Here is a 26,973-nt window from a genome sequence, read left to right on the forward strand (position 1 = left end):
TTTTAAAGTGCGTGTCTATGAAATTTATGAGAAAACTGTGCACTTGTAGGACTACCATACAAAACATGTAGAGCATAGAAATGACCAGTAAACAACCCAGCAATTATTTAAGCTGTGAAGGGATGGCGTGAATATGTAATGAGGAATAGAGAGGGTAAAAACATGTTAAAAAGTAACAGGACAACAGATTCCTTTACAAAACACGCCTATGTGCTCAATGACCAGAAAAATCAAAAACACCTGTCTGATGCAATGCAATGCCCTCCTACTAAGTCATCTAGGTGATGACTCAGTTTCATGAGGCTATACTTAAAGGGTTTATTTGAGGAGAGTGCTGTATGCTGTACAGATTGTTAAGCCCCTTAAGGCAAATTGTGATATTGGTCTCTATAAATAAAATAACTTGTGTTGTATTGCACTGCATTGCATGTTTTTTCTAATATTGCATTGTCCATCTAATCTGTGTAGCAGCAAATCAACATCTCTATGTAACAAAATATTGTTTAATACAGACTGTACAGTGTACAGGTTGTTTTGTTTTCCTGGTCAATCAGTGTACAAAACTTGAAGTTGTGACTTAGAAAATGATACGGACTTCGGGGTTTAGCAGTCTTGGAGCTTATGGGTTACAGGGCTTTGAAGTGGCTAGAGCTGTGCTTATTTAAATACAATCCTGAAACATGTCCAACCCTAACAAATAAAAGAATAAAAGGCTTCTGAGATATAAGGCTATATGAGATGTAACAATCTAGATTACTTGGCCAAATGTGACGATAAGGCAGATATGCACATGCATATGACGTGACTCACCCATCACATGGGTGCAGGTGGGTCAAAGTAGGTAAGAAGGTACCTGGAGCTATTCCAGAGGAAGAGTTCACTGTTGCAACATTCTATGTTAAAGAACCATGGACCGTATTAGGAACAGCATTACTGCAGTCACTCATGATAAATTACTGATACAACTTTCAATATCTAAACTATTTTCCTCTTATGCTTTATATTGTATTATTATATTAAACATATCAAAATAGCAGTTTGACATTTAAAACATTTTCCTAGATCATGAACCTCAACAAGTGTATTTTTTAATGTAAAAAAAAAATCCAAGTCTTAGTGGATCAATAGTAAATATGCCATATTTAGTGACACAGTTTAAAACACAACCATGATAAAGATTAAATACATTTGGTCATTGCACATCTGTGGGCAGCGGCACAACTAATTCCATATACGGTGTTTCAGCTTTGAGGTAGAGTCAAGATATTCATATTAATTGGTGAGAAAACACCTTCCAGGAGCTTTACAACAGGTCCAACTTGACTTTGTAATAGATTGTTTGTTTTAGAGATACTTTGAGATGTGTTTGAGAGAAAGGGCTTGTAGAAAAGTTACAGTAAGCAGGAGTCAAAGATAGAAAGAGGCACGGAAATCTCTTTCCCAGTTCTTATCTTTTAGCTCCTTTCTCTTACTTTCTTCCTTTCTCTGTCCTTTTCCTCCTCTCTCCTCTTTCTTCTTGGATGGTGGTTTTACTGCGTCACGATCCCTGGGTTGGAAGTGAGTAACTTTGGCTCTTTTCATCTGTCCATACCCAAGGCCTTTCTGGTCTCTCTTCAGCACAGTTGGCACTGGCTGTTGAGGCCCCTCTCCCTCTGGCCCTAGTCCTGTCCCTGGTTTCCAGCCGCAACGAACCATCATCTTGTAGCTGTTGCTGGAGGGGGGGAGGCAGTAGTAAGGGGTGGGTGGAGCACGCCGCAGACTGAACAGATGTAGAGTGGAGGAGAGATGTGATGACAGGCTACTGCTGTACTCGCTACAACACACACCGCACCACTGAGGCTGGAGGGCACTGGGGACAAACACAAGAAGAGACAACATTAGTGAGAGGAGAAATATAAAAAGGAACAGATTCAGTTTTTAAGTCCGTCGTAAAAAACAATAGTCAGGTGCCCATATGTGCATTAACACAGTTTTTGCTTGCTGTAATAATTCATCCTGTTCATACAGGCCAACGAAAGATCCCTTCTTAGTGCAAACAAAATCCACAGCCCTCAAATGTAATGCTTTCCTCAAAATACAATGTAAAGACTAATACAAAAGTAATCCCTCTCAATCATCACTTATGACCCACTAGTGTCGTGCTGTCTATGTCTGCAGAGACCCTGCCCTCTGCCTGCATTTTCTCTTTTATTTTGGAGAGTCGGGACTAGGTCAGGACACTTCTGGGTGTCTACAAAGAACATCTGGGCCCCACGTGGGTGTGTAACCCTCCAGCCAGTAACATTGTGCTCATTACCAACTGCAGAGACAGGGTGAAGCACTGCATTTACTCTTTATCCGACAATGTGGCACCTTCTTGTGGACGTGTTGATTTGTGCCTAAAAACATAACCGCTGTAAGAAAATGCAAAAAGAGCCTTTTATTGCACCGATTACTGCTTTGTTTGGCACCCCCCTCTCTTCATTCACTCTCTTACCACTGTCACTGTCTCTCTCTTGTATGTACGTTCTTGACTGTAGCAGTACTTTGCTTTATTGTTTATTCGCTTTTTTAATAACGCTTATTATTTAATGTATGCACTTCATGCACCAAGGCTAATTCAATTTCAATTCAATTTTATTTATAGTATCAAATCATAACACGAGTTATCTCGAGACACTTTAAAGATAGAGTAGGTCTAGACCACACTCTATAATTTACAAAGCCCCAACAATTACAGTAATTCCCCCAAGAGCAAGCAGTGCGACAGTGGCGAGGAAAAACTCCCTCTTGGGAAGAAACCTCGGACAGACCCAGGCTCTTGGTAGGCGGTGTCTGACGGTGCCGGTTGGGGCTGTGATGAACATGAATTCCAGTTTTCACTGGAATTCCTTACCAGTGAAAACTTACACTAATAATAAATCTGATTCTGATTCAGTTTAAACTGTGTACAACAGAGTGTTCAAACCTGCTATCAGATTGTGTGTCTCTGTGTGTACTTCTCCCATAGCTCTCCAACTCCTCCAATACCTCATTGTGGCCCGCTGGGGGAAAGACAGATACGGATGAGTTCAACCTTACTGTTCACACAAACAGAAATTTTGAGTTTCTGATAAGAAAGGCGTAGTTATACCTTCCAGCGCCAGGTCTTTGGCATCCCTGCCCTGTGTATCAACCACTCCGACCCAGGCTGCTCCGTGTTGCAGCAGCAGCCTCACCACAGCTCTTTGTCCCGACCAGCTTGCACACATCATCGCAGTCCAGAAGTAAGTATCCTGGAGGGGAAATTATCAGGACTTAAAACAAATACAAATATTTCCAAAAATGAAAACACACAAAGAAGTAAGTATTGTACCTGGAAGTTGATGTCGACCCCCTTTGAGAGCAGGTCTTTAACGCCAGAGATGTCCCCATCATGGGCACAACGCAGCAACCTGAGCCCCAGGAGCTCCATGGTTCTTTCTGAAGAACTGCTTGTCGGTCTTCTTGGGTTGGCTTCACTTTCACCACTCATCACTCTTTGCACCACAGAATCTGTTTGACCCTGCTGCATCTCTGCAGCCCTGGCTCTCCTCCTCGCTCTTCTACTGGACTCTCTGTTCCTCTGTTTATTCTGATGCTCTCTGCCATTATCTTTCTGGCTAATTGCACTCCTCCTGGATACATCTTGCCCTTCGCCATCTCTTATTAAATGTTCGTAAAACTGCCTGACCTCATTCCCATTAAGTACGTTGCTTGTTTCACAGCTGGATTTTTCGGTTGTTTCAATGCTGAAAAGATCTTGCCCGCTGGCAGGAGTAAAGCCTAGTGCAGCCATAATGAGTGACACTTCAGGTGTGGCAGGTTAAACTATTTTTCAATACAAATTGGTCTGAATGAAAGACTCCTTTTTTTTTTTTTAAAGAAAAGCTACAATGCTCTAGATATGACAGCATACGGTTAAGCTAAAGTTCAATGCTGCTTCTCTTTTACTATTTGTTTCACATAGTACTATGTCGTAGCATTCAAGCTAGCGTAGCTAAGTTGCTTATTTTGATATAGCTATAGCTAGGTGGGCGACTGGTTATCTGTCTGGTTAATTCTGAAACATAATTTCACACATTTAACAAAACACAATTTATAGTGCGTCACTTTATCTCTGAATAATACAACGATTGAAAACCAGCGTTTGTAGCCTTAGCAAAGAAGTTAACTTTAGTTAACCTAGCTAGCTAATTGTGAGCTAACAGAGCTATTATGCTTTAGCTTAGATTAGCATCAGCATTAACGTTAGCTTTTATACCCATGAACGCTTGTTAATTTCAAATGACCTAGCTAGCTAAGGCACTAAATTCGGTAACATTACGTCGCTTTAAGACACCCATCCAGATGACGACGTTAACTAGGAACAGAATTTACTAACTGAGTTAGCTAATAATACGATGCTACTTCAAGCTAACGTTACCCTCTCTTCTTTCTCTGTTTGTAAACCGAGCATCGAACGTAACGTCGTTAGCTACATGAGTACTGCCACCTATCGGACTGGATGGACGAATTTTTATTTGAGTAAAAGTTAAAGTAGCCTACATACTGTATCAGCTAAATATGCATAAGTGCAGCTAAAGTTCTTTTAATACATCCATGCTAAATATGCATAAATAGCAAAAAAAACAAACAGAATACCCATATCTTACTATCAAAGCTTTATGCATATATTATAGGCAGTGGTGGAAGTATTGCAAATCTTCACTTATAGCGATGACAGTGTATAATAGCTACTACATTAGACAAAGAAAAAGTTCTGCATTCAAAGTCCTACTTAAGTAAAAGACAGTAAGTAGTATCTGCTAAATGTTCTTTAAGTATGAAAAGTTAAACTACAGAACAGCACCTGCTAGTGTTAAATTATTATATATTTAATGGGTTATTATTACTAATGCATAAACATGAACACTGCATTTTAATGTTCCATCTGGTCATGGTGGAACTAATTTTAACTTCTTTATAAACTGTTGCATAGTTTAAGCTCTAACAATGCATATATGATGGACCTGTGTCTGCAATAAAGTTTATTATTATTATTATTTCAACGATTATCATATGTTTTGTATGTAAAATCTCAATCTCTAGTAGCTGTCAAATAACTATAATGGAGTACAATATTTCCCTCTAAAATGTAGTGAAGTAGAAGACATTTACTTTACCTGTACCAGTTGAGATCAATTATCTCTTTTACAAGGGTGACCAGGCTAAGACAGCAGCATTAAAAGCAGACTTGTCATAGTAGGGAAAGCACACGTTACTAATAACATTAACAATGTTCTATTCAAGTGTGCCAGTAAGCCATGACAACACGCCAGCTTGGACAATAACAGGACCCTGAAACTGAAGCAGCTAAATGGAATTCAGCCATCATTATTTTTTATTATTTTACACTTGAGGTTTTCTCCTCCACGTAGTCAGATATGTAGCCTGTTACACAGACCTGTATCAAATCTGTCCAACGCAATGTTATTATATAATACAGATATTTCACTGATACGTCAGAAAAGTTTTGTATGTGTTTAAGTTTACACATTTTGTATATTTTGCACTGTTTTTTGTTTTGCATAGATATAGTAAGAAAATAATATTGGTATCAAATACTTTATGAACTATTAGTATTGTTCAACAGCAGAAGTGTGTGAAAGCTGTATGTCCCGACAGCACCCTCATGTGGACGGCCTGTTTTACATGACTTTTACTGCCTGTGTTTCTGCTCCTTTATTGATTCATGATCAGATTATCTATCATCTGGTTTAGGGCTGCAACTAAGGATCATTTTCATTGTAGATTAATCTGTCGATTAAGCCCAAAATGACATCCTCAAATATCTTCTTTTGTGCATAACTCAAAGATATTCAGTTTACTGTCACAGTGAAGAACAGAAACAAAAAAATATTAACATTTAAAAAGCTGGAATCAGAGAATTTTGACTTCTTTCTTAAAAAAAAAAATCACTAAATCAAATCAAATCGGCGATTAATTTGAAAGTTGACAACTAATTGATTAATCTTTGCGGCTCTAATCTGGTTCTGTTCATGTTCAGAGACAAAAAAAAAATATCTTATAATAATCTACATTTTTGGTTTGCTTTTTAAGAGTATTATTTTTTGAATTATTTTCCTGTATCTAGTTTTAGATGAATGATATGCCTACTAATTCTTCAATGAGTGTAAAATGTTCTTACACTTTGGGAGAGATCATTTAAAAAGCTCTCATGATTGCAACATATTTATCTGCATGCCAAAACCGAAGGGAAAAGCTGTGAGACCGCTCCTTTGTTCTATTGTTTTCACTGTGTACTTATGTCTACAAGGCTTACATCAACAATATTGATCTCCTAATGAAAATGTTTGCTGTATTCAATAGCATGTAAATTAGCTTGGGCAACAATGCAACCTTAAGGCTGAAACTAATAAAACTTATTGGATTTAGTCCTGCATCATCATAAAACAGCCCCCTGAGTGACATCCATCGATAAAAGACACTTTAGTGTCAATACTCTCAACACAGACATAGCTTTGAGTAACTAACAGCAATAAAACACTTAATATATATAATTTGGGGGTTTAAATGTTGACAGATTCATTTATCCTATTCCATCTACACCTGATTGATTCTCGCTTGACTTACTCACTGACCAAAGGTGAATAAAGCATTCAACAAGTTTGCCTTTTACAGATATTGTTCATAAATCTCCATGTGTGTGCTAGCAGAGTGAATAATAGTTTTATTTTTGTCACTTTTTTTAAAACACAGCTACACTGCTTGTTTACAGAGAAGTCTAAACAAAAATATATATTAAAAAAAAGGTGAAATGATCAAACATAATATCATCAAAACACATAATGTGGTAGAGAGGACAATTAAAGTATTGAAACATGATCTCTGAAATTTGTTTTAGTGTCATTTCAGGGACCATGACTATATTCAGTTTGTAGCCACAGATTTGGGCAAAGCAAAATGTGGAACATAAAAGCTCTGGCAAAGAACTATTTGCATGCCGGTCACTAGTGTTGGTAAGACAGCGTGCTTGAATGAGAAAGTGGTGTATGGAGAGGGTACATCAGGCACAGGGGTGAGAGGGATGAGCTACAAGGAATATACCCTCATGCAGAGCTTTTGTATTAAGTGTGTATGTAGTGATATAGAAGAAAGTCCAGGTATGAAACTTACAGAAAACAGCACAGCAGCTACAAACTGTTTAGATGGCAACAGTGAAGACTTGTACTGCACAGAGAAATCAGTGGCTTTGCATGTTTTAGCCCACTATCCATTAAGTAAAAGTTTGCCAACAAAAAGCACTGCATTCCCGAGCCATGTTTCCAGAAAATCAAACCCAGCAAACATGAAGTAATGAAAATCCTAATCCTAAAGAGAAGGTTGCTGTTAGACAGCAGAGTGTGGAGTCTTAGATATCAGACTGTCCGAATGTAAATGTTACGATGCTGATGTTTTTCTGTCATTTTTTGCAAAAAGCAGTAAAACAAGTTGTTGAGTAAAAGTTGCTTCAGAAACACAAAATGATAATCTCCAATCTAAATATCACTTACATAATTTACACAATGACAAGTAAAATAGAAAGACAAGTACTGTACAATCCAATAACACAGCCCCCCCAATACTTTTTTGGTACCAGCCTAAATGTGTTCGTAGCACCAAGTATTGAAAACTTTACTTAACTTTACTTAGTTTTTGACAGTTTGTCAATTTAAGACATTTAACTTTAGTGTGGCTTGTTAAACAAAGGCTCATATAGGAATACATGTTAATATCCTTTAAAGTAATGTACTGAAGTATCATTTTTGTACTGGTTACTACATGATTCCCAGCCATAGCAATACATAGTCCATGAAACTAGAAAGGTGTACAGTGAATATCTATAGTCTTCTTTATTTTACCAAAAAACAATCACATAACCTGATGATTTGACAATTTAATGTTCTTGGCAACCTAAATCTGCCTATGTATATGTTGAAAGTTAGCTTTCAACATATTTTGGTTTCTTATTCTTGAACAAATAATGTGGATCGTTGTTAACCCTTGTGTTGTCTTCCATTTGACCATGCACTTATCGTCCCCCCGTGTCCAAAAATTTATGAAAAACAACACTTTGACGTTTTTTTGTCTCTTTTTTGACAATGTTTTTGGTGCTTTTTTCAACGTTTAGCGCTTCTTTTTACTACCATGTATATCCACCACTAACACCAACTTACTACTAGTTTTACACTTATTTTTGAAATTCATGGTCAATAAACCTAATTTATAGGAAATCATTGAATCAGTCATTGAGTTAAAAAAAGCAGTATGGAATCATCAATCCATGTTATTTTTGGGTAATTACAATTAGGTAGTTAAAAGAAACCCATATTTCGGATATAGACATTTTGAAAGCGGGTCAAATTTGACCGGAAGACAACACAAGGGTTAAACGGTTCTTACGGCTACCAACTAGAGGTGTTGAATTTAATCAAATAATCGATGCATCGAATCGTGGACATGGACGATGCTGCATCGATAATCGGCAGGCTCATAATCGATTATTTCTGTTTACAATTTAATGTAGGCCTAACAACCTTTCTGTTTACATATTCTGTTATGTTTTGCACATTCAGGAAGTGCCATGTGCTCAGTGCTGTAGTTTTATGTATCCAATTTATTTAGTATTGGAGCACTGCAGAATGTTTTGTTTTTGAAGCTTGAAAAGCTACGAATTAAATATCCTGCATGGCTTTAATAGAAAAATGTATTTGACGCATCGTGATGCATCGAGATATCGAAATCAAATTGCTGACGTGATAATCGTAATCGAATCAAATCGGGAGATCGGTGAAGATTCACACCTCTACTACCAACCCCTGCAAACATGCAAAACCACTGGCACAATCACATCAAAAGCAACACAGCCGAAGCTTCACTGGAGCTCTGTTCCCACGCTATCTAACGAGTGGTATTTACTGATGTGTCTGTTTCTGTCCCCGGTCTGCGTGAATGTCTGTCCACAGTGGGGGCAGGAGTACGGCCTCTCCCCCGTGTGTATCCTCATGTGGACGTTCAGTTTGTCTTTGCTAATAAAGCGTTTGTTGCAGCAGGTGCATGCGTACGGTTTATCCCCCGTGTGATAGCGCTGGTGCATCTTCAGCTCCGTCATGCGGCCGTACGTCCTGCCACACTCGGGACACTCGTAGCTGGGCCTCACCTCCATGTGCTGCCTGCTGTGCAGCCGCAGCCCGCTGGACGACCTGAAGCTCTTGCTGCACTGCGAACACTGGAACGGTTTTTCTCCGGTGTGGATGTGGATGTGTAACTTGAGGCTGGCGGCCGAGGGGAAGCCGTTGCCGCAGATGGAGCAGAGGTGAGGTCTCTCCCCCGTGTGGATGCTCAGGTGCTTCTCCATCTTGTTCTTGTTCAGGAAGGTCCTGCCGCAGATGGGGCAGTTCATCGGCTGCTCCCCATCGTGCACGCTCATGTGGTCGGTCAGCTCAATTAGTCTAGAGAAAGCAGAATCACACCGAGTGCACGAGTACGGCCTCTCCCTCTTGAATTTCCGGTGTTTGAGGCAGTGCTGCTCCAGCTCCTCCTTCTCCTCGAAGGTCTCGATACAACAGGTGCACTGGTACGGCCGTTCTTCTGTATGAGTCCGCAGGTGATACTTCAAAGCCGTTAACTGTAGAAAGACGCTGTCACAGTGTGGACATCTGGATTCCCGTCTTTCGTGGACCATTATGTGCCTCTTGTAGTGAGACAGCTTAATGAAGCGCTTGCGGCACAGAGAACAATAATACTGTTCGTCTTGGTGGCCTTGTTCGTGCTTCTTCAGCGCGTACTCAACCTTAAACTTCTTCTCACAGATGCTGCAGGCATACGACTTCTCATGAACTCCCATGTGCGTCTCCAGTTCTTCTGGACTACTGAAGGTTTCGTCACATTTCGGACAAGTCCCGCTGTTTTCTTTCGCGTGAATCTCCAGGTGTTTGTTGAGGTCTTCTGGGAAGGCAAAATCCTTCTGACAATCAGGGCACGTGTAACACTCTCCGTTTGTTGCTTTGCGATGGGTCACTATGTGCCTTTTCAAATGATACAACCGGCCGAATACTTTGCCGCAATCGCCGCAGGCGAGGCTCCGAGGGCTGGACTGGACCTTCTTGTGTAATTTCAGGTGACTCACAAGTGCAGCCTTCTCCTTGAACTGTTTATCACAGGCAAGACATGTCAGGCCTTCAACCGCATGAGTCTTCTTGTGTGCTTTCAGTTCCAGCCAGCTCCCTAAACTTTTCCCACATGTGGAGCAGATGTACTTGCCCAAGTCGTGCTGCTTCCTCACGTGTCGGGTCATGTGGTAGGACTGGCTGAAGGTCTTAGCGCAGACCGGGCAGCTGAACGGCTTCTCCTTCGTGTGCGTCCTCATGTGCCTGGCGAGTTTGTTTGACCCTCTGAAGCGCCTGTCAATACAGATAGGACAGAAGTGGCCTCTTTTTTTGGTCTTGGAGGCAACTTTTTTCCCCCGACTGCCTCCATCTTGAGATTTACCTTCATCAGTGTCCTTATCCTCAACCTTAACGTTAACTTCAGATTCTTTATCCTGAGAATCACCATCAGACTCTGCACAATTCTCCGAAACATTATCATTGCTATAGTCACTCTCGTGATTATCCTGGTTACACGATTCGACTATTTCTTGGTTTGTCACTCTATCACTCTGCTGAGAACTCTGTCCCTCTATCTGGGTGGACTGGTCTTTTCTGTGGGACATGACATGACTACAAAATGCATCATTGTTAGTGAATTCCTCATGACATTTGGGACACGACAGAACCTTTGGCGCGTGTGTCCTCTTGTGACGTTGCAACTCGGCATAGCTCCCCAAACTGATCCCACATGTGGAGCAGATGTGTTGGCCGGCACCGTGCTGGTTCCTCATGTGTCGGGTCATGTGGTAGGACTGGCTGAAGGTAAACGCGCAGACCGGGCAGCTGAACGGTTTCTCCTTTGTGTGCGTCCTCATGTGTCTGGCGAGCTTGTTTGCGTCTCTGAAGCGCCTGTCCGTACAGATGGGACAGTAGGGGCCTCTTATTTTAGACGGTGGAAGGACAAAGTCTTCATCATCACCGTCATCATCATCATCATCGACACCATCGCTAGCTTTGTCGCAGTCTTCCTCTTTCATCCTCTGCGACGATGATGACTCGGTTCCGTTATCATCATTACCTGCTTTATCGCTGCCTTCATCCCAAGCCCGATCGGTCTTATCAGCACTCTTATACTCCTCTTCTTCATTTCCACTGTAATATAGCTTGTCGTTGCTGTAATAGTAGTTGTCTTTGCATCTAGATGATCTTGTTTGGATTTTAGTCGAACGTGGTTTTGCTTTCATTTTCGGCCTTACCTCCCCACGCCGAGGTCGCCCTCTTTTGCGCTTTGTTTGAACAGGAGGGTCTAGATCGTCTCCGATGTCCACACTGACCTCATGAAAGCCAAACAGTTCAGATTCGTCTAAAGCAGATTCAAGCTCTTTACCGATAGCCAATGCCTTGTCCAAGGTCAGAGTTTCCCTCTCCAACAGCAGCCTCTCTCGGAGTTGTGGGTAGCTGGTGTTCTCAATCAGCTGATCCAGGAGAAGTTTGTCTTGTAGGTTTCCATAGCGGCAAGGCTCCAGCAGTTCCTCTAACGCAGACACGAACAGATCTAGAGTCTCTCCGGGCATCTGGGCCCTCTGATGAAATTTAAGGCGGTACATCTGAGAGGTGGGATCAGAGTTGAAGTAGGCCGTCAGAACTGGGATGGCCGCTGCGTAAGTGGTTTCACTCTGGATCAGCGTTGTGAAGATACGCTGGCCCTCTAGACCAAGGCAGTTCTGTAGGAGCATACACTTAGTGGAGTCGACGAGCTCGTTTTCACCGAGCGCTTCAACGTAGTGTTCAAAAGCTTTTAGCCACTTGTGCCAAAACATGGTGGGTTCACCAGGGACAGGTAAGAACGGTGGAGGTGGGGACATGATTATCAGTAGTGGCTCTGGGAGTGGTTCCAAGTCCTGTTTCGCCATCTCCTCATCTACTTCTACAGTTACTTCAGCCATGGTTAATGTTCAGCGTGCAGTTTTTTTCACGGCGTTTTTCTTCTTCTTCAGAGTCGGTGAATTAAGATGTCACCCTCTTTGGTCTGTGTTCAGGCTCCTGACGTTTCATCCCACTCAGGTCAGTCTACGAAAACTGTAAAAAGCAAAAAAAAAACGCAAGTAAGTTTCAGGTTCAGTTCCTTTGTATGTGCACTGAAATATACAGTCAGTTCCCAGTTTATTAGGTCCATCTAGCTAAAACTAATAAGATAAGATAAGAGAGAATTTATTAATCCCACACTGGGAAAATGTCCTTGTTACAGCAGCTCAACAAAAGAAAAAGCACACACATCAGAATAAGACAAATACACATTAAATAGACATAGGAAAATGATACAAAAAGTATTATAAGAAATAGACTAAATAAAATGCAGTCTGATGCAACATTTCTGCAAGAAATTCTGCCTTCATGAAGGTTACAAATTTCAGTTTATGTTAAAACGGTTTCTATTACTTTTTCCCAGCTCCACTTAATTCGGTATACAGAAAAATGTAGGAATTCCCCTTCTACCATAGTTTCCCCCAATTAGGTTACTGTATGTTAAACATACGTCATACAACTAATCACTAACGGCTGTTTTATTACATGCAAAGATGCCTTTCAAATCCACAATATTAAGAAACCTATCTTACGCTTGAGTTTACATAGCAGAAGTGCTTTGAATCTCTTTTGTGTGAAGAACATTTTGAAAAAATCTTTTGTTTGCTTTTGTTACTGCTTTCTAAGTGGGCAAAAGTTTATGAACTGCACTTAAACTCCATAAACCGACACCATTAATAACATTATGATTCCATTATCAATAAACAAAGCTCCCACATCTCAAATGAGTGTGAAATATTTGATTACAGAATCAAAACCATGTTCAAATTTGCCTTTGACATTTTGAATTTCAACTTTCAGTGGTGTAAAGTAACTAAGTACAAATGTACAATTTCAAGGTAACGTTACTTGTACTTTACTTGAGTATTAGCTGAAAATTTAAATACACCAATGCTTATTTGTCGTTATGTTTTTTTTTTTATGTAGATTACGTTAACCCAAAGAGTAAACAATTTAATAACAAAAAAAACTTCACAAATAGTAACACTCATTTTTAAGAGATTACTGGTTTAGCATGACGTTAGTGGCTGGGCCCCACTGGGGGCCCATGAGCTATGTTTGTATCACAGTGGGTGCCTTTTTTTCTGGGCCCGTCCCTGCCAACTAAAATAAAACGACCATAAACTGCAACAATATCAGTGTTAACTCCCGATGTGGCTACCAGCTACTACACACAGTCATGCATTAATGTGTCAACCGTCGTATTTTGCTACATAAACGACGCAGCCGTCCCGTCTTCTACAACGTCACGGGGACAGTGGCTGGACATGTACCGATACAGCACACAGCTACCGAAGACAGAAGGAGTATTGAGATGAGCATTAAGCAATAATGGAGTAGGAGGAGACGAAAACTCACCAAACCAAACTAGGTCACAAGTCACGACGTGTGCAGACAGACAGACAGACAGACAGCGGTGTAACGGCTACTCCAGCTCAGAGCTAGCTACGTAGTGTGAAAACAGCCGCTATTATCTGAAGATGCAGCTCAACGCGGCGCTAAGGTTTTAATCGGTGATTATTAATATTAGGATATTATACCAAATCATTAATAAAAGCAAAGCATAAAGTGAAAAATACGTCCACCATGCTAGTCCTTCTTCCGGACACCACAACCGTTTCCCGGGGTCTGTTTCAGCAGCATCCCACAGCGGCCCATGGTGGCCGGGAGACACACGGCCACCATGACATCAGCGGCAATACCACAATATATCAATATAGTCCAGTACAAGTCAAAGTCCAAATTGTACTCAAGTACAATGACAGAAGTATTAACAGCAAAATGTACCGTTATACAGCCAGGCATACTTAAGTCTGTTAGTATTATTACTGAAGCATTAACATATGAGCCATGGTCGACTAATTCTAACTACTTTAAACACTGTTGGGTAGTTTAGGCTATTTTACTGTATAAACATGTGTCATGTTTTAAAGGCTCTTGGTTTTTAAAACAAACATGTTAATCTACAAAGTACAACAAAGAAGCAGCTGTCATTACTCCAAAATAATGAAGTAATAAGTTCCAAATGTGCCTCTTGGTAGCAGAGTAAAAGTAACTGAAATACTCAAGTAAAGTACAAGCACCTCAGCATTGTAAGTACAGTACTTGAGTAAATGTACTTAGTGACATTCCACCACTGGTTATTAACTATTACTAACAGTGATGGGACAAGTATTCAGAACCTTTCCTTAAGTTAAAGCAATAATACAATGTTAAAGTACTTTGTAACCATAGACTGTTAATATTAATATTTGCAGTCAATGTTTGTAACATGTAAAATGTAAGTAACAGTTTTATAGTCTCAAAGTACAAGAAAAGCAGCAAAGTCTCACAGTTTGAGAAGCTGAAACCAGCAAACATTTGCTATTTTTACTGAATAAATAGCCTAAGATATTAATTGATTTTCTATATTCTCATTGATTAATTATGGATTAATTTTGGCACTAATATAAATCATTACCTTTCTGACACAATAGATTTCACATCAAGCTTTTAGGAGGGTAAATCTCATTGTCTGCATGTACTGGTGGTATCACAAGGTTTAAATAGGTAGAATGAAAATTATGAGATATGATTAATATAATCACATTACATTCCCTTTGATTACAACTGCATGGGTAAATTCCATTACCGGCAATAACTGCTCGGCTGATAAGCGTGTCAGTAATTAGAGAACCAAGCCTAAGCCACATATAAAGTATTTACCTGGATTTGGTGGTGAAAGAGAAAAGGTCTGAATCTGAAATTATAAGAAAAACAACAACAAAGTGAAATCTGTTTTAAATCAGTTAATATTCAGCATCTGAGCTACATGATTGTGAACTGCTTAAAGCACTATTACAGTCTTCAGCAGTGATAACTGTTTTTGATGAGATTATTATCTTGTTCATAACAAAATAACCTAAATTCTAAATATTTTACATGTTTACTTCTTAACAAATGTTTTTAATTGTTTTTAACTGCTTTTTAATGTTTTATGTAAAGCACTTTGAATGTCATTGTTGCTGAAATGTGCTATATAAATAAACCTGGCTTGCCTTCTTTCATAATTTTATGCATGTTTTAAGTTGAGTACTTTTTTGCCATTTCTCTTTTGTATTTATGGGCTTTGTGTTTTTTTTTTTTGTCTTTCTGTCTCACTGCTGCAGAACCAACCACCTTTGGAGACAACTAAAGTGAATGATTGATTGATTCTGTGAAGACACGCATATACTTATGAATTTTTAAGCATAATTGTTAAAAACTTTGAACACCAAAAATGAAATTCTGTTGACCTCCCTTGTATTGGAGTGGAGGCAGAAATCTAAGAGACAAATAGCTCAAAACGTGGACAAATAAAATTTGGGTGAACCAACCCTTTACTTGATAACATATGGCAGTTTGCTTGGTGTAGTTTTAGTTACACCACAATTGCAGTGAATGCACTTTGCCTCTGCTGAATGCCCTCTTACATAAATGTTTAATAATTCAACACAACTTTATTCAGGGAAAGGTATTACATACTGAACAGAACATCAAAACACTGATAGATAATAATTAATAGACAACAACTGATAAAGCTCTGGTGTTTTTCTCCCTTTACTACTTTATTAAAAGACAAACAATCCTGGTTAAGGGAGTTCAGTGAGGAAGTTCAGTTCAGGGTCACTGAGGCAGTTACAAAATGTATATCAATATGTATATCTTTTATTCAGTTGGTGTAATGTAGACGATGATCCAAAGAGAAATGTTCACTGTCTCAGTACTAAAACAGACCACAAAGACACACTGTTAAACAATGACCATTTATTCACACACTGTAATGGGACTCAAAACAAGCATGACAGAGTGAGGGAGGCTGCTGGCTGACTGGGAAGGAGGAGAAATCTTAAAATTATTCATGAACAAAAACTTACAGATGATTTTTTTGTTGCACTGTAAAGTACATGTGTGTCAGCTTGGCTGCTGGAGTTGAGGTCAGGGTACAGATAGTGGGGCCTTAGGATTCAAAGTTCAATCACACTCAGTTTGAACAACAATGATTTCCTAAAATATCCTGTAATCTTGTTCCACGCTCATTCACGGCAGCTTATTTTTTCATGATTCTTGTTAAACGAGCTCCCTTCTGTTTCCTCTCATCGGTCAGTGTGGCCGAGGACCCGCTGCATCGCCGTTTCACTATCTGCTCTGAATTACACAAACATGGTCGAACTACATACAACAGCACACACGTAAAAAGGGTTTCCCTGTACAAAATCCATCTTAAAAACACAAACATACATACAATGGCACGCTTTGCTTAGCAGTGAACAACAGACGGATGAACAGGCTTCTAAGCTGTGCATAGAGCCATTTAAACACGCATGCTTGTACGCACACGTGTCCCACTCAAACACGCATTCAAACTTGTAAAAAATTAAACTTCCAACAGAAGAGAGATGAAATGTGTGGGGGTGGGCTCAGTGCAAGCATTATGGCTTGCGAGGCTGTGGTATAAGGAGCGCTGACAACAGGCAGTAGACGGTAAAAAACATGGTTTTCATATATTCCGACCCAAACCCCAAACATCACATATCGCTCGCAGAAACCACACAACACTCTCACTGAGAATGCCTTAACTTAACTTCTGAAGAACCTCCCCCGCCCCACGCCCGCTCTCCGTCCATTATCAAGTTCAAAAACTGTGATCATTGATTGTTATTCTTTTTTTCTTTTCCTCTGTGTGGTGGTATTTTAAAGCTGACAGCTTCGTGTTAGTGTACATGAACCAGTCTGTCAACAAGAGCTGCTCCCTTCTGTGCCGTCTTTTAATGATTCTCCTCAACCTTGAAGTTCCTCTCTCCCAGTGGGAGATACTGAAATGGCTCATCAGGGAGTGCATGCGTGTGTATTTGTGCACGTGTAAATACAGAAAACGGAGAAGAAGCGTTGTGCAGAAACTCCACGTTCCATCAGTTTGAAGTCGACTCCTCTCCTCGACATTTACACAAACAAACTCATGTAGGAATCGCTCTTAGCTCTCGTCGGGAGAGTCTCTGGAATAGGCGTGAATATCTGGTGGTGTATGCCGGTGTAAATGTGTGTGTGTGGAAACGAGGACAGTAACTGTGTGTGTAAGCACAGTGACAAAGGGGCGCAATAGAGTAGGAGGGCAACACACACACACACACACACACACACACACAAAAAAAAAAAAAAAAAAAAAAAAAAAAAAAAAAAAAAAAAAAAAAAAATAGACAAACACACAAACATATTTGTGAACACTGGGAGTAGTTTTGCGAGAGAGAGAAGTGTGTAGTTTAGTTCTTTGGGGCATGAAGGGCTGTTTGGTCACCAGTCCGTCCCACGTCTCCCCATCTCACCCTTCCCTCTCCTCTGAAGCCGCCGGCTCGGTCTCCTTTAGTCCAAACACATACCGGGCCCCCTCCTTCATTTTGTGTACGTGTGTGTGTATCATTTTGTGCAGATTTTGTCTCTAGAGTCAAACGAATGAGGAGAATCCCGTCACAGGGGTGCGTGACCCCGGAGGCGGGTTGGTGTTGGGGTTGACGTGTGTGTGCGCAGGCTGCCCTGTGGGTGTGTACGCGCCGCCCGTGCTGTGCTGGGTTACCACGGTCTGGTAGTAGGGCTCCGTTTCTGCAGTGGCACACTCTTCGTAGCCAAAAGGAGTGCTGATCGGTTTAAGGCTTTTGGGCTGCCGCTTCCAGGAGTTATAGTAGGTGGGGTCGCTCATGTAGTGGTTGACGAAGGAGTGCTTGGGCTGCTCGTCCTCGTAGTCGCTGTCTGTTAACTACATACAAACACACAGACACACAGCAAGGGGTTTGATTTTGGTCTTTATCAGAGAGAGAGAGAGAGAGAGAAGCTCAAAGGAGGAAGGAATTTTAGAGTTGACGTGAACGTCTTAGGCATCTGCACATCTGTGGCTGACCATTGCCTGTAGTTTTTAGATTATTTGTTGTCATTTTTGCATTTATTTGACAGTAGAGACAGACAGGAAAATAGGGAAAGGTTGGAAGTGAACCAAAGACACTGACATGACATGGTATATACTTCTTCGAAGGCACTTCTAAGCCAGCATCAGCGGCCCTTTGGCCAATTCAGCATGTTGAATCGGTGGAGGCAGAAGGTTGGAGACAGCTCAGTGATTTTAGCCAATTAGTGTAGCTTCTCTTTATTTGTCACTTCTTCCTTTTCTTTCTTTCCACCACAAGCAAGACCTCAGGCCGACAACACGTGTACAGTACAAAGAACTCAATTTCTACTTTCAAAGAACCTTCTATCAAACATATTCCCAGACCAGATGGTTTAATCAGCTTTCAGTGGTGTGAAAATGGTAGGCTGGTTTGACTCTCTCTTTTGAGATACATTTTTTATTCAAAATCAAACAAACCAGGGGCTGCCTGAAGGGTTAGGACCGCAACATCCTCGGTTCAAATTCTCTGCTGCATATTGCCCGCATTTTTGCTTTTATCTAATAGCACAACAGTGTAGCCATTCTATCGTCTTTATGACATGGAATGTGCCTTAACTTCACCATTGATGTAGAAAGGAAAAGATAAAAAACACAGTAGAAGAAAATGGAGACCTTTTGATGCTGCTGCAGTGTCTATTGATGTATATGTGCATGGGCATTATTAGTAATAACTACCGGGGACGCCCGGTAACACAGGATTCTTTAACCATCAGGCCAAAACCTTTGAATTTGAGAGAGAGACGGTTAGAGAGAGATACCTCTGACTCAGAGACCTCGGTGGGTTTCTCCGTGAGTGTGGTGCTCTCAGTGAGCACCGCTCCGTTATAGTTGTTACATATGTCCTCGTCAGAGTAGTGAAGACCACCTGGACTGGGCCCGGAGGAGACCCTGGGCTAATATTACCACCTTATACTTACATTACACACAACACACACACGCAGATTAACAATAAAGTACATGTAATATCTAAAAAAATCACATATACATTTGAACAAATCCAGGAAGGTGTGTGTGTGTGTGTGTGTGTGTGTGTGTGTGTGTGTGTGTGAGAGTGAGTGAGTGCCCACCTAGTCCCGTTCTTTTTCAGGAAGGAGTTCTTGGTGTTGAGCGTTCTGCTGTTGAGCTCCAGAGCAGTGAAGCCTCCGTTGTCTAACGTTACTGACTCCTCTGCTGTGGACATGTGCTTCCCTGGAGGGAAATGAAAGGAATCCGATGGAATAGGTTCAGATAAATATTCAAAGCAGTTCAGTCGCTCACATGGGGCAGCAGCTGAGAATGTTTTTGCGAAATTGTTCCTCTGTCCTCTGAGTTTATGTGCAATCTCTTGTTTTATTCGTTGTGTATTCAGCTACCTCTCAGGCCGCAGAATAAGAAGCAAATGACACTAGGATGCATAATTTGTCACTCAGGCAATAACCACACAGAATACCTTTGTAATTTATCCACCAATAACCATAACAAATAGAACAATAAAGGAAACTAGTCACGTTTTAAATTGGGAGAAATATATATGATGTTTGGAACACACCAAGGTGCTCTGGATGATTTATCTTCCCAAACTTTCATTTACTGCCTGTCGCCCACTGACTCCCATTGTTTTTTTGTTGTCCTGCCTGCACTCTCTCTCCTCGATCCTCCCTCGCTCTTGTTCATTGCGACACTACCCAGAGGTTGTGCCAAGGTTTCTGTGGCAACTCAGATTAAGAACTGTTCTGATGTAACCTGTGCTTGTCAGGGCTAACTTTTTATTACAGATGTTGGCATGCACCCAATAACACGCACGCACGCACGCACGCACGCACGCACGCACTAAGTGACTGTAAAAGTAAGTACTGCTGTGCCCACAACTGAGAACACCCCGGGAAGCCCGAGAGGAGAAGAAACTCACATGAAAACAGGAAGAAAAGCTTCAACATGATGAACCAAAGCTTTAGCGGAGTAACTGGGCCACACATCAGACAAACTAACGTTTTTGTTTGGTCATAATGAGGAGGGAGTTTGTCCTTCAATCCATGTCAGTAAGCATCCTTGAGTAAGACTTTGATTCTTCCAGCTCCAGGCTGCTGCGCTCCCTGACTGACCCTGTGGAGGTGGTGTGAGCCAAAATATAACAGAGCAGTCTCGATGTGAGGATCATCTACTGGGAGGTAACTTAGCTTTTTGTCCTGTGGGTAGGGCTGCTCGATTACGTTAAATCAACAGTAATAACATTGTTTTGAACATGGAAATTCCTTGTTTGAATCATTTACTATCATTTTGAAAGATTTTGCTGAGGATTTTGTTTTTGTTGGTGTTCTTGCCTGTACTGTAATGTTCTTATTTATCTTTCTTTTCTTTTTTTTAACATGTTCAAAACAAACTAAAAAAACAACAACTTAACACCTTCAACTGTGAAGTTTCCCTTAATACTTTTCCCGTTTGAACATTCTTTTTTTTTTTCATTCAGAACACAAGACAAAATAAGAGTTTACTTGCAAAATAATTGTTTTTCTCGATCACTCAGTTTTTGTGATCGTTAGGAGCCGAAATCGTAATCACGGTTCAAATTCGAGTAAGTGCACAGCCCTACCAGTGGGAGTGAATCTGATCTTAACAGGGCTTTAGTTAAAAACACCTGAAATGAGAAGCGTTTCATGCAAAGTTTGCATTTTATGAGACCTCGTACAGTAAATTGTTGATAAATGGATAATATAAGTCTTGGAAATGGAACTCAATTTATCACAGTAACTCAAGCATGTCTCAAACTTAGTCTGTTCTTACAGCATGTTTCAGCCTTTAAGCAGTCTCTTTCCAGTTAAGTGACATCTCCCCAGTCTAGTTTGATATGGATTATAGTTGTAAATGTTTAAATTAGCTAGCATTATCTAAATTATTACTAAAAACCTGTGTGAATTAAAAAGCTCATTTTCAGCATGAATCTAAAGCCTACAGAAATTACAGCGAGGCTTCAGGAAGATAGACATTTCCTGAGATGCTTCAGTGTGCTGTGTGCCCTGAAGGAACAAGGCTGACGGTCCTCCTTCATAAGACCCTTACAGGTGGCATTGGTCCTGTAGAAACAAGACTGCTAGAGGCAAGTTTGCTCTTTAATACAAAACAAGTGAAGTGTCTCAGCTTTTCAGAATCACAAAAAGTGGAGTACGTTGTAATAAATCAGTGGAGGGGTATGTGGTGGTGTATGGAGAGCCTGTTGACATTGAGTGGAACAATGTGAGTGTGACTGAGGAGAGAAAAATGCATCAATCACATTAGAGCATGACCATTGGAGCCACAGACCTGTGCCACAGGCCTTGTACTTGCTGCTGTGCCCATGCAGCAGCAGTGTGAAGACCAGGACCAGAATGAGGATGAGTCCCACCAGAGCCATGACCAGCAGGAACCACCACTCCTCGTAGAACGGACGCTCCGACAGCGCTGCAGACCGGGAGAGGGACGGACAGCACGGGGAGAGAAGGAGGAACACGTATGAGGGAGGAAGCAACTTTTCTTTTGGTTTAGTTCAAATCGATACTATAGTTTGTCCTGCAGGACCAGAGAACAATCTTCAAAGTCTGTCAATTATATTTTTAGATGTCTTCCTCTTCCTACTGTCATAAAACGCATCCTGCGGATATTTCAAACAGTTTGATTAAAAAAAACACTTAAGAGGATTGGAAGTGTCTCTTTCCTCAGATCAGTTTATTAGATCAGAGAGAGGAAGCTGTATAATTGTCTGGATTGCAGACTTCACATGAATTATCGTGCGTCAGGCTCGTCTCTTTGCACAACAAGCACAGTTGTAGTTTCACGGCTCTGCCTCTAGATGGCAGCAGGCACAAAGGCACAATCACAGCAAACTCCTACTACAGTGTTAGACAAGTTGGTTCACCCTGGATATGTTCATTAGCCTGTGTGTGTGTGTGTGTGTGTGTGTGTGTGTGTGTGTGTGTGTGTGTGTGTGTGTGTGTGTGTGTGTGTGTGTGTGTGTGTGAAAGAGTGTGTCTGTGCGTGTTTACCAGCAAGAGCAGCAGTAGGTGTGCTCGGCTGTCCGTAACCATAGCGATTAACAGCGATGACTCTAAACTCGTAGCTGATCCCTGACCTGAGGCGCTCCAGCGGCACTGAAACCGATCTGCTGCTGGGAGGGACGAGTCTGATGAAGGAATCCCACACTCCTTCATCTGAAGAGAGAGAGAGAGAGAGAGAGAGAGAGAGAGAGAGAGAGAGAGAGAGAGTGCTCAACTTGAGAATTATTCCCATTCAAATGTCAGAATGTGATTACATGAAATTATAAATTGTCAAATTACATTCAAAATGATGATGATCATGGGGTGATGATCACTGTTATTACTAATAATAAAAGGGGTATTACTATTATTACCAGTGGTAGAATAATACAAGTCTTCAATCTCTCCTGCAGAGTGTTCAAACAGCTTGCCACAGACAATCCCTTTATGTATTTTATACCTCTGGTAATCTTTATTAGAAAATTGCTGCTGACTTGATTTGCGCAGCAGGACTAAATGAATCTGGAGAAAGCTGTGAGGTTTAGTGTAATGCTTAACCTCCCTCTTAATCAATGAAAAGATTTGGTGCACATGATGAGAAGGTGCATGCGGTGTTTGTGTTTGAGCTTACCTGATGGACGAGCCTCAATTACGTAGCCAGTGACGGGTGCTGCTCCGATTTCTCCCTCTGTCCAGTGGATAGTGAGCGCAGACGACGTCTTGGTGATGGACATCTCCACGGGTGACCCAGGGGCGCCTGCAGTGTCAGAGAGGGACACACACATTACGCACACTTCCTTTCCTGAAAACGTATTCTAGCTAACCTTTTACCATAACCGTTTGTTGGTTTGTTAGCTTATTGCCGTAAATGTAACATAAACATATAAACTAACTTGACATGATCAAATAAAAAGCTCTTAACAGTATACTACAGTATATACATTAGAGCTGACGATCTTTGCCCGAACCCGATGGGACCCGACGGGTTCGGTCTTAATTTCTATTATTTTACACGGGCTCGGGCTTGCGCTTCGGGTTGCATGGTAAATGTGCGGTCAGCTGATGCGTTTCGATTAGCGTGAAAATGGATCCTGAGGAGGTTTCTTTGTTCCAACTTCCAAGTGGCCTATAGCCTCCGTTAGTTGTGAATAAATGATGTTAAAACATGTATAAATGACTCATTATTCTGTAAACGGGTTCGGGCTTTTAAAAAGCTGTCAATCAAAATGTACTTGTCGGGCTCGGGCCGAACTCTGTCGGGCTCGGGCCTTTTCGGGCCGTACTTTTAAGGCCCGATTACAGCTCTAATATACATGGCTGTACAATGCAGTTCTGTCAGCACATACATTAAAGTCACATAACTAAGACTTTTTGAGTTCAAATTTACATGGATCCCACGCTTCTGAGGACATATAGTAAATGTTTTTCCACACAAGCACAAGTGTTTTTTTACCTGAACATGCCTAACCCCAACCCTAGACTTAACCTAATTCTACACTTACAATAAAACCAAGTCTTAACTCTTTATGTCCCTAAATAGGAGTTGAGTCTGGAGCTAGAACGATTACTCGATCAATTAATTTAAGAAACTTCATCAGCAACTATTTTGATAATAGATGTATCAATGTATCGTTGGAGTAATTTTTTTAAAGCAAAAAAAGCCAAATATTTGATAGTTTAAACTTGTTAAATGTGGGGTTTCTATCATTGTAAACTGAATATCTTTGAGTTTTGTGGGGGGGATTTGTACTGTTGGTCAGACAAGGCAAGACATCTTTTTTCCTTTTTTTTTATTCATTTTGGTTCAAACTTGGTTAATAGAGAAACAAAACCCCAGCATAATTCATAATAAGAATAATTGTTAGTTGCAGCTCTAGTTGAGTCCCCATTACGGGACTGTATGGACAGATGTTTGTCTCCACGACACGATTAAAGAAGTAGAGACACCAACACACACAAACACATACTGTACAGTACACACACTGGGTTACAGCCATGCCTACCTTGCACAGGCTGAGCACTGATGTTTGCTTGTATGGGAGGTCCATAGCTGACTGTGAGAGCCTGAGCACTGAACGTGTACGTCGCTCCTTTGACCAGGTCTCGAACCTTCAGCCATCTCTGCCAGCTGCCCCGCACATCCACTGTCACCACTTTACTCACTCCTGCTCTTACACAGACAATTCAAAGGAAATGTCAGTGTCCTCCTCAACATGCATTTGTGTGTGTGTGTAAAAAGCATGTGTGTGCATACCTTGTACAGGAGCAGTGGGCTGGTAGATGATCCTGTAGCCCTCCAGCTGTCCATTAGGAGTGAGTGGAGCTCCCCAGGACACATTGACACTTCCTCCTGTCACCTCTGAGAAGGACAGGTAGCTGGGCTGGCTGGGAGCTGCGGGACACACATGGAGGTAGACAAATTACATGAAGGAATTCAAAAAAACTATGCTTGTTAATTTGGTTTTAGGGAAGCGAACTGTAAGCACTCCCTACCAGACTGCAGGGTGCGGGATCCGCGGGGGTCACTGGGAGGGCCGTCTCCAGCTGTGTTGAAGGCAGTCAGAGTCACCAGGTAAGGTGTGTAGCTGGTCAGGTTGGTGAGGTGCACACGGGTGTCTGGGACAAAAATCACCTTGACCTTCTCACTCTGGTTCTGCTTGTCCCTCTCCCAGTAGTGGATCTGCAACACAGGAATAACACTGTCAATAACACTGGCTGTTTTTTTCTCCAAACAACTTCCACTCCTCCTCTCCCTCACTTCATTTCTGCCAACTTTATATATTATTTACTTTCTGTCCATTCCTCCTGAGTTCTCCTGATCGATCCATACAATATACAACTGCTCACGCGCTGTTTAACAAGGAGGAGAAGTTGGTTATGGAGAGATTTGTTTTGGCGTTGACAGTTTAATGGAAGGGTAAAGTAGGTGTAATTTCTTATTGCAGAAAGATACCAGTGGTCTGGTATAAATGTACATATAATACCTTTTCTCTAGTTCATGCAAACATCAACTTGTAATTAGCGTCAATAACGGCAACATCCAAGTCCTAATTACGACTGGAAAACTGTTTTTTTTAGTGTATACAGTGCAGAGTATTTGTAAACCTCACAACACCAACTCTACAATCATACAACATGAGATTCTGATTCACGTCATCAAACGATCAGAAATGTAGAATGTAGTCCAGGTGTCACTGTCCATGCTCATGTGGAACCAATAATCGTGAACGTGACCATTAACTTTCACGACATCGGCCAGTAATGAAGACACACGGGCTACTTTGGTCTATCCCTGTGTGCTTAAATAGAACAAAGGTCACCCGATTATTGCACCCAGTATGATGAGCTCAATATTGAGACCTTGTACCGTGTGAATGTCACAATTTAATGATGCCAAAAATTCCTTCTTTTTTTTTAATAAAAAATAGTCGTTTCATCAAAGCTATGATGAAGTAGGTTTAAAGTTCAGACTCTGTGTTAGTTACCAGTGAAGAATATTGTTTCTGTGGCTTTTTGGCACCTCCGATAGACCATTTTGTCACTCTTGGTTAAGTTTCATATATATCAACTGTGGTGATTTGAGAAATGTGTTACTTAATTGACTTTGAAAAAACAAAGTATTCTAGAAATCCCGAATGGGTCACCTTTATATTGTAGTCTAGGTCACATACTTTTAATGAAACAGGTTGTGTATAATGAGCGCAAAAAAAGATAAGCAATATACTTGATATCTTACTGCCAGTAAACAGCCTATATAAATGCATATCCCGTAACAAAATCAGTTTGATGCATTAAAACAGCTTGCCTCCTGCTCATAACGGCACTGGACAGGTGCATATCTGCTGTAATATTCTTTAGAGCAGCTACCTTGCTTTGAAGGTGTGCTTTTACCAATCACTGCATGTCGTTTAATCTCAGCTGAATGTTGAGGAAACATTTTCATCTGTGAATGTCGCACACAACAGCTGAGAGCCCAGTTAAAAAAAGACTTGGTTTGACATGGGAACCGGGTGAGAAAATAGCCACAGCAGCTTATTCTCATCATGGTTTAGCTGTTTTAACGTTAAGTGCAAATTCACAGCAAAACGAATATGTGCCAGAGCAGATTTTGTTCTTGATTTGAACGTGTTCAACCACAGCCCACGCAGCATACGTACACGATTCACATGGATGACATGTTATGATTCAAAATGGCGAATTTCGCCGAAAGGTGACAAGTTTGCAGGTATGTATAATAAATATGGCTTCAGTGTGTAACAAGAAGGTATATATACCGAGACCTTTAATGACACCTAACATTTAGCAGGGATGTCTTAAAAATGGTTTTAGTATTCAGATATGTGGTAGCAATTGAAGGCAAACTTGATTTATGTTAGTAATTCAAGCAAATCAATGTAATGTTTTTCTTGTATAAATCTTAGCTACTACACATATTCAGTTGTTTCTTTTGTCTGCAACATGAACCGTCTCTGTGCAGTTTTATAAAGTAAAACAACAGCCAAGAGCCACTTTTTAAAGGGCTCCATTTTGTTATTATTTCGAAACAGAAGGCACTACAAAGCACAGTAAGCTATCTTTACACCTTCCAAACTTAGAAGTAGCACTTGAGGGCAGCATTATACCATCAATGTCCTTCACACAGGCTCTTACAATAATGAGATACAGGAAAACTCATCCATATACTCAATTTAAAATGAAAATGTATTACCTTCTGCATGAAAGGGGTATTTCAATTTAGGTGACATTCCTTGTGATACTTTATTCTAATGGTTCAGTAAGTCCAGGTGATTTTGTAATCCACTCTACTGTTGGGTGT

At 40.9% G+C, this 26,973-nt stretch overlaps 3 protein-coding genes across 5 annotated transcripts in view; all 3 read right to left on the minus strand.

Annotated features, from left to right (window-relative positions):
- Positions 1-4,466, minus strand: gpank1 (G patch domain and ankyrin repeats 1). Its single transcript, XM_039811990.1, has 4 exons — positions 3,335-4,466; positions 3,113-3,254; positions 2,948-3,023; positions 1-1,849 (listed from the first exon to the last, which is right to left on the minus strand). The coding sequence occupies exons 1-4, from the start codon at positions 3,794-3,796 to the stop codon at positions 1,408-1,410; spliced, it is 1,122 nt and encodes a 373-aa protein (XP_039667924.1). The 5' UTR covers positions 3,797-4,466; the 3' UTR covers positions 1-1,407.
- Positions 4,467-8,754: 4,288 nt separating this feature from the next.
- LOC120564766 (zinc finger protein 420-like) lies at positions 8,755-13,889 on the minus strand. Of its 2 annotated transcripts, none has more exons than XM_039810016.1 (2): positions 13,802-13,889; positions 8,755-12,209 (listed from the first exon to the last, which is right to left on the minus strand). In XM_039810016.1, exon 2 carries the CDS (start codon positions 12,074-12,076, stop codon positions 8,915-8,917), a length of 3,162 nt encoding a protein of 1,053 aa, XP_039665950.1. In that variant the 5' UTR covers positions 12,077-12,209; positions 13,802-13,889; the 3' UTR covers positions 8,755-8,914. The 2 variants fall into 2 exon arrangements, with proteins under 2 accessions (XP_039665950.1, XP_039665942.1); XM_039810008.1 differs by having other exon boundaries at positions 13,575-13,853.
- A 3,969-nt stretch (positions 13,890-17,858) lies between these two features.
- Positions 17,859-26,973, minus strand: part of sdk1a (sidekick cell adhesion molecule 1a) — a 257,284-nt gene continuing 248,169 nt past the window's right edge. For both annotated transcript variants that reach the window (XM_039803969.1, XM_039803962.1), the window contains 9 exons: positions 24,651-24,837; positions 24,412-24,549; positions 24,161-24,322; positions 22,789-22,914; positions 22,167-22,331; positions 21,448-21,585; positions 19,239-19,359; positions 18,930-19,058; positions 17,859-17,985 (listed from right to left, as the gene is read on the minus strand). In XM_039803969.1, the coding sequence (XP_039659903.1) occupies positions 17,982-17,985; positions 18,930-19,058; positions 19,239-19,359; positions 21,448-21,585; positions 22,167-22,331; positions 22,789-22,914; positions 24,161-24,322; positions 24,412-24,549; positions 24,651-24,837 (1,170 nt within the window). In that variant the 3' untranslated portion in view covers positions 17,859-17,981. The remainder of the gene's footprint in view (positions 17,986-18,929; positions 19,059-19,238; positions 19,360-21,447; positions 21,586-22,166; positions 22,332-22,788; positions 22,915-24,160; positions 24,323-24,411; positions 24,550-24,650; positions 24,838-26,973) is intronic.

This window comes from Perca fluviatilis, chromosome 1 (assembly GCF_010015445.1).
Source record: "Perca fluviatilis chromosome 1, GENO_Pfluv_1.0, whole genome shotgun sequence".
NCBI classification, from domain to species: Eukaryota; Metazoa; Chordata; class Actinopteri; order Perciformes; family Percidae; genus Perca; species Perca fluviatilis.